Source organism: Aotus nancymaae, unplaced genomic scaffold (assembly GCF_030222135.1).
Source record: "Aotus nancymaae isolate 86718 unplaced genomic scaffold, 86718_ANA_hifiasm-v0.15.2.pri h1tg000039l, whole genome shotgun sequence".
Classification (NCBI taxonomy): Eukaryota; Metazoa; Chordata; class Mammalia; order Primates; family Aotidae; genus Aotus; species Aotus nancymaae.
The window spans coordinates 8612534-8629155 of NW_026988453.1; the positions used below are offsets into that span (position 1 = coordinate 8612534).

Below are 16622 nucleotides of genomic sequence, written 5' to 3' on the forward strand. Positions count from 1 at the left end.
ACGCAATTTTCTCTTCACTTTGACCCAACTAGAATATACATCTACTGTTGGGAATAAGGATGTTTTCCAATTAATTAAGAAACTATTAGAGAGGTGTTTAACATCAGGTCTTCTAAAACCCATATATGCTACTTGAACCACACACTATTTAATTGTAGTCCTTGAATTCCTTTAATTCCCCTGATACACCAGGCCTGCGGGCGGCAGCCTTTGGGATGGGCTCTGCGCATGCTAATGTAGGCTTACAAGCTATCTCATAAGCAACAATAGAAATTGAGGCACAGAGAGCAAAAATCCTATTAAAGTTTTGGCAGAAAGACATCTAAATAAACTTAAAATTTAGGAGCAAAAATGAGACACGATGTTTTCCTTCCCTTCCTTATCGCCCCCTGGGGTGTCAGTATGCTCTGCACACGAGAAAGGAGGCAGAAGGGACAGGGACACAGAAGTGTCCTGGAGGCCAAGAAATGGAGTGGTGAGGGTGTGGAGGGTTTCAGCCTGCCTGGTGGTGGGATTAGAGCAGTAGGAGGGGTAAGGGGACTAGGATGGAGACACTAGTGTGCCCTGGGGCAAGGAAGAGGACCAGTGAGGGGAAGGAAGAGGGCCCTCCTGTAGTGAGGGCTGCAGGGAGATGTTGCTATGCTCCACGGTCAAGGAGGTAGTGATGGGTGATGCAGAGAAGGAGGTGGCTACTGTGATTGGGTAATTAGTTATACTGGGAAAATTCGAAAATTGAGGCTGAGTGTGGTGCTCATGCCTGTAATCCTAGCACTTCGGGAGGCCAAGGTGGGTGGATCACCCGAGGTCAGGAGTTTGAGACCAGCCTGGTCAACATGAAATTATTTTTGTATTTTTAGTAGAAACCCTGTCCCTACTGAATTTCCACTATTTCCTCCTGCTTTAGTAGCAACCCTGTCTCTACTAAAAATACAAAAATCAGCCAGGCATGGTGACACACGCCTGTAGTTCCAGCTACCTGGGAGGCTGAGGCAGAAGAATTGCCTGAATCCAGAAGGCAGAGACTTCAGTGAGCTGAGATTGTACCACTGCACTCCAGCCTGGGCAACAGAGCAAGACTCTGTCTAAAAAAAAAAAAAAAAAAAAAAAAAAAAATTTAGGAAAATTGAGTGAAAATGTAAATACACCGAGGCTAATGGAATCTATAATCAGAAGATAACGGAATCACTGTCAGAGAAGTGATTTTATAAATGTGCATGATGAGAAAGAGCACTGGATTGTTAGACTGCAATTGGAGAAAAATACGAACTCACAGTTTCTAATTTTATGTATACATACATAAAAACAGAGACGTGCGTGTTTATACGTACATAGATACATGCATTTATTTTCTAGCTCTGTCCTCTGAAACAGACCTGGAAGCAATGATACCCAGTAGAAAGGCGCTCACTGAAGGCCCGGGTCTTGGTTTCCAAACACCATCTTGTGAAAGGAATCAAGGCTCCTGGAGGGGTGGGAAGTACAAGATGAGTCTGAAACATGTTTTTAAGCCAGAAACCAAGGAAGTGCTCAAATAATGATGAGGACATGTCACAAGGACACAGTATCTATCTGGCTCCTACTAGCCAAATCTGGGAAAATTTGAGCATGAAAAAAATGATGTCAATGGATATAATCCATTGGATGAAAAGAAATCAATGAATTCATACTTACATGAGTGAGTGAGTGAGTTAATGAATGAATAGGGAGAAAGGAAAATGCTTCTTACAGTAGAATGCCAACTAATAAATGTATAAGGACTGATAGAAATGCAGAATCTCAATAGACCATCAGCACCGTGGAAGCTGATTCAGGCAGAGTATTCTATAGATGCTAAGGCTAATGAGTGAAGCTCCATAAGGAACAATATGTTGGTGTCATTTCAGAATATTTCCCCACAGAATGCTGCTCAATTACAAAGGCAAAAATAATGTTTTGAGTTTTTTGTTGTTGTTTTGACACAGGGTCGCTTTGTCATCCAGACTGGAGTGCAGTGGCGCAGTCTCAGCTCACTGCAGCCTCCATCTCCCAGGCTCCAGCCATTCTCCCACCTCAGTCTCTCGGGTAGCTGCGACTACAGGAACATGTCACCATGTCCGTCTAATTTTTGTGGTTTTTATAGAAAAGAGGTCTCACTATGTTGAACTCCTGAGCTCAAGCGATCCACCTGCCTCGGCCTCCCAAAGTGTTGGAATTACAGGCGTGAGCCACTGCGCCTGGCCAAGAAACCTGACAAACATCAACTTTTTCCGGGTAATTATGGTTAACGTTACTAGCAGTGGGACACAGTGACGTTGTTTGTCCCATGGCGATGTAATGAGAAGAGCACAGCACCATTCCTAAAGAATTCCTGCCAAGAACTTGGGGCCTCTAATACTAGTCAAAAGGAAAAGTCAGACAAATTCAATTTGAGGGTCACCCTTGAGATGTTACCGTACAATAAGAAATATACACCCGGTCTTCTGTCCCTTCTCCTGGCACAGAGCTCCTGAAACCCTTGTAATTTCCTGAGTGATAGGTGTGATAGAAGCATCTTATTATAATATTTGGTCTTAGTCCCAGGTTCCTGACACAAGAACTTCTAAGGACCCTTGGAATCTCTGGAACTACAGGAGTTATCTTTTGGTATGCTAATGAGATGACTGGTGCCGAACACCCTTAGATAGCTTCAGGATGGGGTCTGGTCACCAGAAAGACCAACCATGTGATTAGAAGATTTGAACCTGGAACTGGGCACGGTGGCTCACACCTGTCATCCCAGCACTTTGGGAGGCCGAGGTGGGTGAATCGCGAGGTCAGGAGTTCCAGACCAGCCTGGCCAACATGGTGAAACATGTTTTCTACTAAAAATACAAAAAGTAGCTGGGCGTGGGTGGCACTCGCCTGTAATCCCAGCTACTTGGGAGGCTGAGGCAGGAGAATTGCTTACACCCGGGAGATGAAGGTGGCAGTGAGCCAAGATCACACCACTGCACTCCAGTCTGCGTGACAGAGCAAGACTCCATCTCAAAAAAAAAAAAAAAAAAGATTTGAACTTGGAGCCCCGCCCCCTGCCCTCCAGGTAGAGGAGAGGAGCTGCAGTTTGAGTTAATCACCAATAGCCAACGATTTAATCAACCATACCTAAGTAATAGAACCTCCATAAAACTAAAAGACAGAGTTTAGAGAGCTTCTGAGTTGGTGAGCACATTAAAGTACTTGGGGGACAGAGCGCCCAGAGACGGCATGGAAGCTCTGCGTCTCTTGCTCCAGACCTCCCGACTGCGTCTCTCCCACTGGCTGTTTCTGAGCTGTATCTTTTAAAATACACTGGTAAATATAAGTTAAGAGCACTCCTGAATTATGTGAGCTGTTCTAGCAAATTAGCAAATCCAAGGTGTTGTGGGAACCTTTGATTTTTAGCGAGTCAATCAGAAGTATGGGAGACTCAGGACTTGTGATTGGCATTTTAACTGGGGGGCCATCTTGAGAGACTGAGCCCCTTAACCTGTGGGCTCTGATGCTAACTCCAGGTCTACAGTGTCAGAATTCTACTGAATTGTTGCACACTTGCTTGGTGTCTGGAGAGTTGGAGAACTGATTGGCATGAGGAAAAACCCACCCATTTGGTGTCAAAGTGTTCTGTGGGTAGAGAAAGTTCCTAGCAACCCTGCAGAATGAATGCACTGTACCCTTGAAAACTGTCGAGGGCAGGAACGACGGAAAGATTGAGGCACCGTGGCTCCAGATTGAAGGAGAAGGAAGAGACGACAACTAAAGGGAATGTGTGTTCCTGGAGTGGTTGTGGATGAGAAAGCAAAAAGACAGCGTTGGGACAGTTGGTGAAACTTGCATGGGGTCTGAGTACTGGCTGGAAGCATTGAATCAGCGTGGATTCCCTCATCTGGAGGGTCATAAGGTGGTTATGTAGGAAAGCGTCCTTCGATGGGCAGAATACTTGCTGGGGAGCCCAGGGGCTTCATGTCTCCAATTTGCTCTCAAATCATTCAGAAAGAGACAATGGTAAAACACACACACACACACACACACACACACACACTCCTCAAATGTGATACAAGGTACCAGCTGAGGAATGTGAGTAGAAGAAATGTGGGTGTTCTTCGTACTATTCTTGCAACTTTCTGTAAGTTTGAAACTATTTACAGAGGTGAGAATGATTTAAGAACTTTTTCTTTTTCTTTCTTTTTTTTTTGAGACAAGATCTCATTCTGTCTCCCAGGCTGGAGTGTAGTGGCGCCATCGCGGCTCACTGCAGCCTCGACCTGGACTCAAGCCATCCTTTCACATTGGCCTCCCACGTAGCTGGGAACACAGGCGCACACCACTATGCCCAGCTAATGTCTTTCTGTAATTTTTGTAGACATGTGCTTTTGACACGTTGCTCAGGCTATTTCTGAACTCCTGGGCTCAAGTGATCCTCCCTCCTTGGCCTCCCAAAGTGCTGAGAATAAAAGAGTGCTCCATTGAGCTCAGCTGGATTTAAGTATAAGATTAAGAAGGAGGAGCCCCAAATACAGGGAAGGCACATATGACTTAAAACAAGACAAAACAAGGCCTCTGTCATCCAGGCAGGCGTGCAAGTGGTATGATCCTGGGCTCAGGTGATCCTCCTACCTCAGCCTCCCGAGTATCTGGGACCACAGGTGTGTGCCACCATGCCGGGCTAATTTTTTGTATTTTTAGTAGAAACAGGGTTTCACCATGTTGCCCAGGCTGATCTCGAACTCCTGGGCTCAAGCGATCCACCTCACCTCAGCCTCTCACAGTGTTGGGATTACAGGCGTAAGCCACCAAGCCTGGCCGGCATATGATTGTTTTTTTTAAAGCTCAGTCTGCCTCATTCAACACGCAGGGCTTACAGAAAGTAATCTTTAAATATATTTGTATATTTACTTCTATAAATATATCTGTAGGCACTTGGTAAATCACATTCTGTAGAACTTAGAAGTTCAATACTAAAGATTCATTTTCCATTATGTTATTTTTCACTAAGTATGTTGTTTTGTACTGCAGGTAATTAAATAGCATCGTTTTTATGTAACAATAATGTTAATGATAATAATAGCTCTTATTTGTACTTGCCTCTTATCACATATATGTATACTACTCTGCTTTGCATATCTTTTTTTTTTTTTTTTTTGAGATAGAGTTTCGCTCTTGTTTCCCAGGCTGGAGTGCAATTTGCAATCTTGTCTCGCTGCAACCTCTGCCTCCAGGTTCAAGCAATTCTCCTGCCTCAGCCTCCTGAGTAGCTGAGATTGCAGGCATGCACCACCATGCCCAGCTGATTTTATATTTTTAGTAGAGACGAGGTTTCTTCATGTTGGTCAGGCTGGTCTTGAACTCCGATCTCAGGTGATGCGCCTGCCTCAGCCTCCCAAAGTGCTGGGATTACAGGTGAGAGACACCGCGCCCGGCCTCTGCTTTGCATACTTTAACTCAAACTTCACAACACTCTGTGAGGTTGAGACTTTTTTGTTTGTTTGTTTTTTGAGATGGAGTTGCCCTCTTGTTGCTCGGGTTGGAGTGCAATGGCGCCATCTCAGCTCACCATAACCTCCGCCTCCCGGATTCAGATTCAAGCGATTCTCCTGCCTCAGCCTCCTGAGTAGCTGGGATTACAGGCATGTGCTGCCATGCTCGGCTAATTTTGTATTTTTTAGTAGAGATGGGGTTTCTCCATGTTGGTCAGGCTGGTCTCGAACTCCCGACCTCAGGTGATCCACCTGCTTTGCCCTCCCAAAATTCTGGGATTACAGGCGTGAGCCACCACGCCCGGCAGTTGAGACTGTTCTTAACCTTATTTTAAAAAGGAGAAAACTAAGACATAGAGCAGTTGAGTGTCTTGTTCAAGTTAGCAGTCGAGCTGAGATTTGAACCCAGGCAATCTGGCTCTAGAGTCTTTTTTTTTTTTAAGAGAAGGCCTCACTCTGTCGTTCAGGCTGGAGTACAGTGCCATGAACCTGGCTTACTGCAGTCTCAGCAGTAAGGCCTCAGCAGTAATTGCCCAAACTGGTATTGCACTCCTGGGCTCAAGTGATCCTCCTGCCTCAGCCTCCCAAAGTGCTGAGATTACAGGCATAAGCCACTGTACTTGGCAGAGTCCATATTTTTGATACATATGTTCTTTGTTTACAGAGCTCATTTTCAAGTTTCTTCATGATAGGATCTATGCCTCTATCTACATTTATTTTCTTCCTCAAGAAAATCTAGCACAATGTCCTATATTCAATAAATAGTTGTTGACTCACAGGCTGAGACCCAGGGGTGGAAACTGTGTTGCAACCATTTCCTGAATGGTCATCCATTCACAACGATCTAAGCATCATCTCTCAAGAGACTACATCAAGGTACGTGTAAGAGACAAAATATATGGTACAGAATAGGAAGTCAGAAAGAGAGAGACCATCAACATCAGTAGAGGAAACCTTTCAGTTCAGCCAACAGGGACTGAGTAACTCCCCCGTCCCCACCCCCAAATGCCTGGCATGGAATTCAATGCAGAGGAGTCAAAGCATGAGTTTTCACCCTCAACATTTTACAGCCTGCGGCAAAAGTTCCTAGGCAGAGAGTGGGGTGGAGGCCCTGTGCCTGTAGTCCCAGCTACCTGGGAGGCTGAGGCCAGAGGTTAACTTCAGCTTAGGAGGTCAAGGCTGCAGTGAGTTATGATGATGCCACTGCACTCCCACCTGGGCAACAGAATGAGACTCTGTAAGAAAGGAAAGAAAGGGAAGGAAGGAAGGAGGGAAGGAAGGAAGGAGAGGGAGGGAGGGAGGGAGGGAGGAAGCTGGCATTACAGGCATACACCGCCACACCCAGCTAATACAAATTAGCTGGGTGTGGCGGTGTATGACTATAATCCCAGCTACTTGGGAGGCTGAGGCAGGAGAATTGCAGGAGAAAGAAATAAAGAAAGAGAGAAAGAGAGAGAGAGGAAGGAAGGAAGGAAGGAAGGAAGGAGAGAGAGAAAGAGAGAAAGAAATGAAAGAAAGGAAGGAGAAAGAAAGACAAAGAAAGGAAGGAAGGAAGGAAAAGAAAGAGAGAGAGAGAGAAAGAGAAGGAGGGAGGGAGGGAGGGAAAGAAAGAAAGAAAAATTGATTCTTGGGCCCAGACCTGCAGAATGTGCAGGATGGGTGGGTGGGAACATAAGAAGAGAGCATGCAGGCTGGGAGAACAGAGTAAACTGAGAATCTGGCAGGGATGAGCATGTTGTGTCTGGGAGAGGGTAAGGAAACACCCAGGTGGCCCAGGGGGGCTCAGGAGCACACGCCTCCCAGGGCAGCTGCCCTCTGGTTGTTGGATGCAGCAGCCTCTGAAGATGGGGCACAGATACAAATACTTCCATCCTTGGAACCACTCCCAAACCCAGGACCCTATCGCCCTGTTTGCCCCCCATTTGCCCAAGATAGTCCCAGTTTACTCCTGTTGTTCCAGTACCCCTTCTGGTTAGTGTCCCTTTTCAAAAGCACACTGGTCAGGATGATAAATTATATGGTCACCTTACTCAAAGCCCACTTTATGTAGCCTGACATTGTAGATTACTCTGCCTCCCTACCAACCAACCCCAAATCCCATGTTCCCCTCTTTGCTACGTAGAAGGGGACTTAGAGATGGAGTCACACATATTCACTTAATGTCCCACTCCATGGTAACAGAAGCTGTGTCTAGTGTCTTTCTGATGAAAAAAAACCCATTTAAAAAAACTTTGACTTGGCTTAATGAGCGGCTTTAATGACCAAATCCAATGGGTTGCATACGTGATTTGATACATCAGACACATACAGTGTTAAACAGAGTCCAGAAATTGTATATTCCAAATCTCTAAGTGGCTTGTATTCCACTAGAAATCAACTAAAATGAAAGGAAAATGTGGTATTTCAAAGAAATGCAAATATTACCTATCTAGGCACTCAGAAGACTGCTAGGTACAAACGGATGCTCTTAAGTAATTAAAGTCTACAGTGTTAGAGAAGCGTCTCCATAAACACACCTTCTACCACCTTTTACATGGAAATGCGAATGCTTATTTGCATTTACTTTCAGATTTAAGGATGAACAGATGTCTCAGGCCCTTCTGAGAATGAAAATGGCTTATATAAATCCTTCAAATCAAAACATTTTATGCCATCACAAACTTCCGATTTAATTCTATTGCCAATTTAAAATATTGATGTGGTTTTATTTCAGGTTTATGTAAAGTGGAAGAAGAAGGGCACTGGTCCTACCTGATGCATTTTAAATACTCAGGTTGCTTTTTCTGCTGGAATGTCTTTGCAGGAACTATACTAAAGGGTTTTCTGCAGAACTGAGGTTTACCAAATGGAAAGGATTCCTTTGATGAGCTATTTGGAAGTTAAAAAATACTTTTAGAAAATTTGGTGTGATATCGGAATCACTTCATCAAATTTGAATTATGTTTAAATGGGAAGCCGAAGCTATGGCATATTGCAGCAATGTTTACTTAGAGATTTCTTTTCACTTATTTCAACTTAGCAACTGGTTCAAATAGTAGACCATGTCTGCAAACTAACCTTTTTGCCACTGGAGCTGTTTGGTAGGTTTGGTAAGATGAGCTTGGAGCTCCTACTATGTGCAAGACCCTGTGACAGCTACTGAATGAGGATACAATGCCATTTTATTTTTTTTACTTTATTTTTTATTTTTATTTTTTTGAGACAGGGTCTTTCTCTGTCACCCAGGCTGGAGTGCAGTGGCGTCATCACAGCTTACTGCAGCCTCAACATCCTGAGACTCAAAAGATTCTCCTGCCTCGGCCTCCTGAGTAGCTGGGACCATAGGCGGGCATCACCATGTCCAGTTAATTTTTACAATTTTGTAGAGATGGAGTCTCACCATCTTTCCCAGGCTGGTCTCAAGCTCCTGGGCTCAAGCCAGCCTCCTACCTCAGCCTCCTGAGTAGCCAGAATCACATGTGCATATCACCATGGCCAGCTAATTTTTGTAGATAAGACACGAGGTGTTGCCCAGGTTAAAATGCCTTTTTGTGTGTGTGTGAGAGAGTCTCCTCTCACTGTCACCCAGGCTGGAGTGCAGTGGCACAATCTTGGCTCACTGCAACCTCTGCCTCCCGGGTTTAAGTGATTCTTGTGCCTTAGCCTCCTGAGTAGCTGGGACTACAGGCACATGCTACCATGTCCAGTTAATTTTTTGTATTTTTAGTGGAAACAGGGTTTCACCATGTTAGCCTGGCTGGTCTTGAACTCCTGGCTTCAAGTGATCCACTCACCTTAATGTCATTTTAAACGGACTCACAGAAGTGGCTATTGAGATATTCCTTAAAAGATCACAGGGTTTTAGCAGGAAGAAAAATGGGGTAGCGGGTGGGAAGAGTGAAAAGAATTTCAGGCATGAAGAACAGTTGAAGTAATGGTTCACAGGAAGAGAGCATGAGAGGTGCAGAAACAGGGTAAGCATCTGCTGGGTTGGACGATGAGGGAGATTAGGTTGCAGGAGACACTGGGGTCACCTCATGGGATGGCAAGTTTGCATCTTGTTTTGAAAGTCTCTGGGCAAGTGAGTGACATGATTAAACCTCTGCTTATAGATCTGAAATGGAATCGGGAAAAGTTAGAGGCAAACACAGGAGGATTTTGCAATTGTGCAAATAAAATAATGATATGGAGGCTGGGCGAGGTGGCTCATGCCTGTAATCCCAGTGCTTTGAGAGGCCAAGGCAGGAGGATCATTTGAGGTCAGGATTTCGAGACCAGCCTGGGTGACAGCATGAGACCCCTGTCTCTACCAAAAAAAAAAAAAAAAAAGGTTTTTTTGAGATGGAGTCTCATGCTATTGCCCAGGCTGGAATGTAGTGGTGTGATCATGGCTCACTGCACCCCCAACCTCCCAGGCTCAAGCAATCCTCCCACCTCAGCCCCCCAAGTAGCTGGAATCACAGGTGTGCACCACCACACACAGACAATTTTTAAATTTTGCAGAGACATGGTCTCCCTAGGTTGCCCAGGCTGAGTTTTAAACTCTTGAGCTCAGGCAATCCTTCCACCTTTGGCATCCCAAAGTGCTGGGATAACAGGGGTAAGCCACCATGCCTGGCCAGAAATTGTTGTCCAGTTAGCCAGGTGTGGTGGAGTGTACCTGTAGTCCTAGCTACTCAGGAGGCTAAGGGAGGAGGATCACTTGAGCTTAGGAGTTTGAGATTACAGTGAGCTATCACGGCACCAGTGAACTCCAGCCTGGGCAACAGAGTGAGACCCTGTCTCTAAAATAAATAAATAAGTAATATGAGTGCAAGCTAGGATAGCAGCGGTGGGAAGAGAGAAAAGGGATGGATTTTGAAAAATCATTCAAATCCCAAAGACTTGGTAGGTCTTTGTGTGTGAAGAGCTGCAGCGGCTGGGGGTGGGGTGGGGGGTGGGGGGTGGGGTCATTCCAAATAACTCCAAAGCTTCAAACCTGGATAGTGGGGAGGTGGTGGAACCATCAGGATAAACCCAGGCCACAAATGCAGGTTTAGGGTGAGCTGAAATGTGTTTGGTCAGTCCTGGACATCCTGAGCCTGAGGTACGAGTGGATAACCATGGGGAGAAGCATGAACACGTATGTGTAACCCACAAAACATTCATGGTGTTAGGTAACCATTTGTCAAATGAATGCAGGAAGAAGGGAAGGAAGGAAGGGAAAGAGAAGGAAAAGGGAGGCGCTTCCCAGCAGGCAGCTGGATATGCAGCCCTGTGCCTTAGGAGAGAAGCCTGTGCGGAGCCACCACACGGAGGTGGTGAGTGAATGAATGACCCAGAGCAGAGGCTGAAGGAGGGGATCTCAGGCACAGGCATGTCCGGGACCAAGAGGAAGACAAAAAGTCAGAACAGAAACAGAGATACAGAACCAAGAACCGAGGGGTGGCAGGGTTCCAAAATCCAAGGAAGGCAGGTGTCTCCAAATAAAGAGAGTCAGAAGTCAGAAGACAGAAAGAGTCACTAGAGTTGGCTCCCTGGAGTTCATTACTGAGCACTAAGTATGGGCTGTGTTTTATGCTCAGAGCTTTACCTGCCTTTCACTTGACATTCGCCCTGTGAGGTAGGCACTGCTGTTTAACTGTGCTAGGAGGCTCAGATCTGTTCACTGACTTCCACAAAGTCACACTTCCGGGAAGCGGAGGGCAGAAATCCTAAGCCAGTGAGGCCTCACTCCAAGACCTGCAACCCTGACACACTTGGCCTTTTGCTTCAATATGGTGCTGGGGGTAGAAGCCAGATCTTGGGGGCTGGAAAAGCGAATGGGATAGAAACTCCAATTTCCATCCTGTGTTCACTGTGGACCCAGAACTGAGCTCAGTGCTATATGTGAACACAGGCAACAGATGGTGAAAGCGGGGAGTGTGGGTGACAGCTGGGGTAAGCAGAGTGGTGACTTTTTCAAGAAGGGGCAGGAGGGACCCTGTCATTCTGGGTTCTCTGCTAGATCATGGAAATCGTTTCACAATACAGAAACCTGCCTTAAAATGATCCTCTTTAAAGTAGAATTTTACCACGATAACAGAATGTAATGATTGCCCTGTCATTCTGGGTTCTCTGCTAGATCATGGAAATTGTTTCACAATACAGAAACCTGCATTAAAATGATCCTCTTTAAACTCCAATTTTACCACTATGACAGAATGTTGCGATTTGCTATCCCCTTTCTTAATACAGATGAACAGAGCTACTTCCTGTTTTTAATATATGGGTATAAGTATTCAGGCATTAGAATGGTACATACATTTTTGAGTTTCTTGCTTTTTTCTCTTGAGAATATGATATTTCCTTGAAAAATGATATTAAGCTCTGGATCATGGGAAACAAAAGGAAAATAGGCCATGAGAACATTTGAGCTAGCAAAGGGAATAAACATAAATCATCAGGGTGAATTCTCTCAATCAGGGGACATTTTTGCCAGGGGACAAAAATTCAAGTGGCCCTTCTGATGGAAAAGAACATTTCTCCGGAGCTGCAGCAGCCTTCATGAAACAGACTTAGGCCTTCCTCTGGGAATAAGGCCTGTCATATTTGCATGCCTCTGAGAGAAATACACGAGCTGGCTGCTTATCTGGGCGTCTGTTTGCAGTCTAGTCATTGTCACTTTGAACCAGCTGTGAGCCCCGTGCCTCCCTGAATGCCAAGACAGAACGGGAAGATTTTCTTCTTCTGTATCCAAAAAGGCACACAAGGAAAGGAAGGCCAGACCTGTGCTAAAAGCCTTTAAAAACTGCTAGGGATGGAAAAGGATGTTGTTAACCTGCAGAGAAGCATTTTGATAAACCTGGAGGAACTGTGTGGAGTTGCACATTCATTTTAAATGAGTTCTCTAAGTCAAAAACATTTGGGAAGTTTGAAAGTGGTTAGATAATTAAAGCTATGTCTGCCGGGTGCAGTGGTTCACGCCTGTAATCCCAGCACTTTGGGAGGCCGAAGTGGGAGAATCACCTCAGGTCGGGAGTTCGAGACCAGTTCTGACCAACATGGAAAAACCCCATCTCCACTAAAAATACAAAATTAGCTGGGGGTGGTGGCGCATTCCTGTAATCCCAGCTACTTGGGAGGCTGAGGCAGGAGAATCACTTGAACCCAGGAGGCGGTGGTTGTGGTGAGCCAAGATGGCACCATTGCACTCCAGCCTGGGCAACAAGAGTGACACTCCATCTCAAAATAAATAAATAAATAAACAAATAAATAAAGCTATGTCCACACACTGACAAGACAATCAATGAGTGAAAATGAGAAAAATCAAACCTACTGACTGTTTGGATAACCTGATGCTCAGCCTCGGGTCTAGGACTCCATGTACTCCCACTCCCTGCACCCCACTGCCACTACAAGCCCATTCCAGGACTGGGTGTTTTCACGAAAAGAGAAGGCTGAGTCCACAGGATGTCCCCTCCAGTCCATTATATAACAACTCCTCCTCTCTAGTGGTACCAGGGGCTATGAGACTTTTTCAATAAGCAAATTCAAATGTCTGTTTCAAACCTAACTTGGAGACCCAGGTTTGCTACTTTTAACAAGGGTAGGACTGAATCAGCACTTCCACCTCTGACCTGGTGGCCTGTAGTTGGCTTAGACCAGGTAGGCAGTCTAAAGCAGTGGCAAACATTACAAACTGAAGGACCAGTTTTTCTCCTAGCCCTAGCATAAACACATTTCTGTGGAGGGCTACATGCTGGGACCCGGGACGGCGGGCCCGAGACCACAACAGCTTGGTGTTGTAGCTTTAACCCGAAGTCCCGGGCAGTTGTGAGCAGTTCTGAAATCTTCAACCTGGCATTGCTTTTCCTCAGGTGCTGGTCTGGTCCCTTGAGGCCCTCCCCAGGGCAGGAAACAGAAGCAGGCCTGGATCTGGAATAGGACTCTGAACACATTCTACAACCAGGAGAGGTCTGGGGCAGCCTCTTTCCCGAGGTCCACCCCCACCCATGCTAACTGCCTGCTCAAAGACCAGTGAGGTTTATCCCTAAACTTTGCCATCCTTTTCAAGTGAGGCCAACAGTGCTAAACCCCTGGGGAAAGTTTTCAGTATCTGTGCCGCCTCCAATGTCGGGATTACAGGATTTTTCAGAGGGCCCCAGGCACTTGCATGGTTTATCCAGTTTTAAATTTGAACTATATAATACTGTCCTTTTTTTGGTAGATCAGACTCTGTAAAAAAAAAAAAAAAAAATGTAATGTGTTCATCCTCACAATAGAAATTGTGAGAAAAGTATATGGGGTGGAAAGAGCAAAGTTTGGAGAGCCAGACAGTGTCCAAATCCCAGTTCTGTCCTTTTCACCCAACAAACGTACACTGAGTTCTGCTATGTGCCTGGAACTGTTCCGGGAGCTGGACACAGAGTGGTGATGAAGACAGATGGGTCCGGCTCTTCATGGCGCATGCTAATGTATGCTTATCGTCTGGGGCTGCTTCTGAGCTCAGTGATGCTGGGCCAGTCGCTTGGCCTCTCTGAGCTTCTGCTAAGTGCTATGAGAGTTAAATGGGATGATAAGGGTTAGGCCCAGGATGCACTGGTGGCCTTCAGTTAATGGTAGTTCCTGTCATTTTACTGTGGCTCATTGAGAACTCCTGATAAATATTTGTTGAATGAAAACGCCTTGGAATGTATTGTGGGAATCTCCAAGCCTTTCCCCTAGGAGCCCTGAAGCCAGAAAGCACTGCAGGAGAATGGTATACATGTAGCAGGGGCCACTATCAGCAAAGTTCAGAGATCCTGGAGACCCCTGCTCCCTACCCACTCTGTGACCTGAAAGAGACCAGCTGCTGTCAGCTCTCATATAAATCAAGAGAGCAGTCAGCATAGGAGGGATTTCAGGGAGGTGTAATTTGGTTCATCTTTTTTTTTTCCTTTTTTGAGATGGAGTCTCACTCTGTCCACTAGGCTGGAGTGCAGTGGTGCGATCTCAGCTCACTGCAACCTCTGCCTCCTGGGTTCAAGTGATTCTCCTGCCACAGCCTCCCGAGTAGCTGGGATTGCAGGTGTGTGCCGCCACGCCGGGCTAATTTTCGAATTTTTAGTAGAGATGATGTTTCACCATGTTAACCAGGCTGATCTCGAACCTAACCTCAGGCGCTCCACCTGCCTTGGCCTCCCAAAGTGCTGGGATTACATGTAGGTGTGAGCTACCAGCGTGGTTCATCTTTCTTAATAGGCATAAAATAATTTAATCCCCCCAAAATAATGGTCAGATGTATCAACTGAGGCAAAGCAGAGGATGAGACCTCAAAGGAGGCCCAGAATTTACTTGTAGGAATTTCTGATTTTAAGGCATCACCACACATTTGGCTCTAGTTAGCCAAAGGACATGCACGTTGAACCAATCATTCCCCAACTTTCCACCCAGTCGAGTCACTGGCGTGAATACAGATGTGAAGTTACAGATTCTTTTGACAGCCCAGGGGCCTATTTTCCAGGCTCTCTGTGCAAAGAGGCTATTTCACAGGTCAGGCTGCACACTGTTTAAAGCTGCATAAATCATGCTAGACAAGGTATTAATAAGTACAAAGTTGCTATCTAGCAGCACAGCTTATGACGGTACCTTCGCTGTCATCACTGTCCTGAGCTCCGTCCAGCTCTCTGGGTCCATTCATCACAGGTGGTGCACAGGGAGGTGAGATCAACAATTGTACTAACTTTTTTTCATACAACTTTCTGGTGGAAGCTGAGGAAGAATTTGGAGAACAAATTAAATTGTTCTGTTTTCGTATATGATCCTACTGGGTTCAAGGTATTTCATAACTCAGACTTTTATTCTTATCCCTTACATTATGGCTTTTTTTGGCAGAGTGTGACAGGGTCTCACTCTGTCTCCCAGTCTGGAGTGCTATGGCACGATCTCAGCTCACTGCAGCCTCTGCCTCCCAGATTCAGTGATTCTCCTGCTTCAGCCTCTCCAGCAGCCAGGACCACAGATGTGTGCCACCACACTCGGCTAATTTTTGTATTTTAATAGAGATGGGATTTCACCATGTTGGCCAGGCTGGTCTTGAACTCCTGACCTCAAGTGAATCACCTGCCTCGGCCTCCCAAAGTGCTGAGATTATAGACGGGAGCCACTGCACCCTGTCTGATTATGGCTTTTTAAATGAGGTGGACTCACAGCTATTCAACTCACACCTTCCTTTCCACAAACACTTAGGTGATACCTGTATGGATTAACCACAGAGTCAGGCATTGGATACATCTGAGAAGACAGACAAGGCTGTGCATCCTATCCATGAGGAATATAGATAATAATTACATAGTTAACAGAGTCTACATACTAAAAACAAAACAAAAAATCGGACAATATAATAAAGAGTAACTGGTTTTTCACTGATGAAAAACACCCAATCCATGGGCTGGGTGTGGTGACTCATGCCTGTAATTCCAGTACTTTGGGAGGCCAAAGCAGGTGGATTACTTGAGGTCAGGAGTTTGAGACAAGCCTGAGCAACATAGTGAAACCCCATCTCTACAAAATACAAAATAATTAGCCGGGCATGGTGGTGTGCACCTGTAATCCCAGCCGCTCAGGAGGCTAAGGCAGGAGAATAGCTTGAATCTGGGAGGCAGAGGTTGCAGTAGGAAAAACACCCAATCCTAATCTGTAAGTAGGATTTGAGTATATTTATTGCCTCTTCCTTCTTTCTGGTTTTCTATTTTCCTGTTTATATTTTAATGGTTTTATTGCACATGTTCCTTCTATTGTAAGTTGTTTACAAACAATCAATGACTAGTCTCTAATATTTGCTGCATATTGTACATACGTAGTATTGGGCCAGGTGAAAATCCAAGCTTCTCAAGTTGGTTCTGCAATTTACAGTCGCTCAGAGACTTGGCATCCACCATGGTGATGGAAGTTTGGCCTCTTTTCTGATGGTGGAATTCTTGAAATAGCAAAACATTAAGTTCACTAAGACAGCCTTATAAATAAGTACTAAAATGTTACCAGTCCACATAAGTGTTCACAACCCTATCTCCCAACCTCTTAGGTGCACAGGCAATAAAGCAAAAATCAACCCTTTCTACTTCTGCCATAAATCCCTGCTGGGATTAGTTGCCTCCAATGTAAAACTTTGGATGGGTGTCATTTTCCCCAGTATGTTTAGGGCTCAATTATTTATAACTGTTCTGTTCAACG

The 16622-nt window shown here is 45.3% G+C and overlaps 1 protein-coding gene across 2 annotated transcripts in view; it reads right to left on the reverse strand.

Moving 5' to 3' along the window:
* The window catches only part of LEMD1 (LEM domain containing 1), a 34423-nt gene extending 18093 nt beyond the window's left edge, over nucleotides 1-16330 (reverse strand). The window contains exons 1-3 of one of the 2 annotated variants that reach the window (XM_012459337.2): nucleotides 16249-16330; nucleotides 15039-15161; nucleotides 11734-11798 (exon numbers count right to left, since the gene is read on the reverse strand). In XM_012459337.2, coding sequence (XP_012314760.1) covers nucleotides 11734-11798; nucleotides 15039-15161; nucleotides 16249-16330 — 270 coding nt within the window. The remainder of the gene's footprint in view (nucleotides 1-11733; nucleotides 11799-15038; nucleotides 15162-16248) is intronic. The other variant, XM_012459340.2, reaches the window with a different exon arrangement.
* Between the last annotated feature and the right edge of the window lie 292 nt (nucleotides 16331-16622).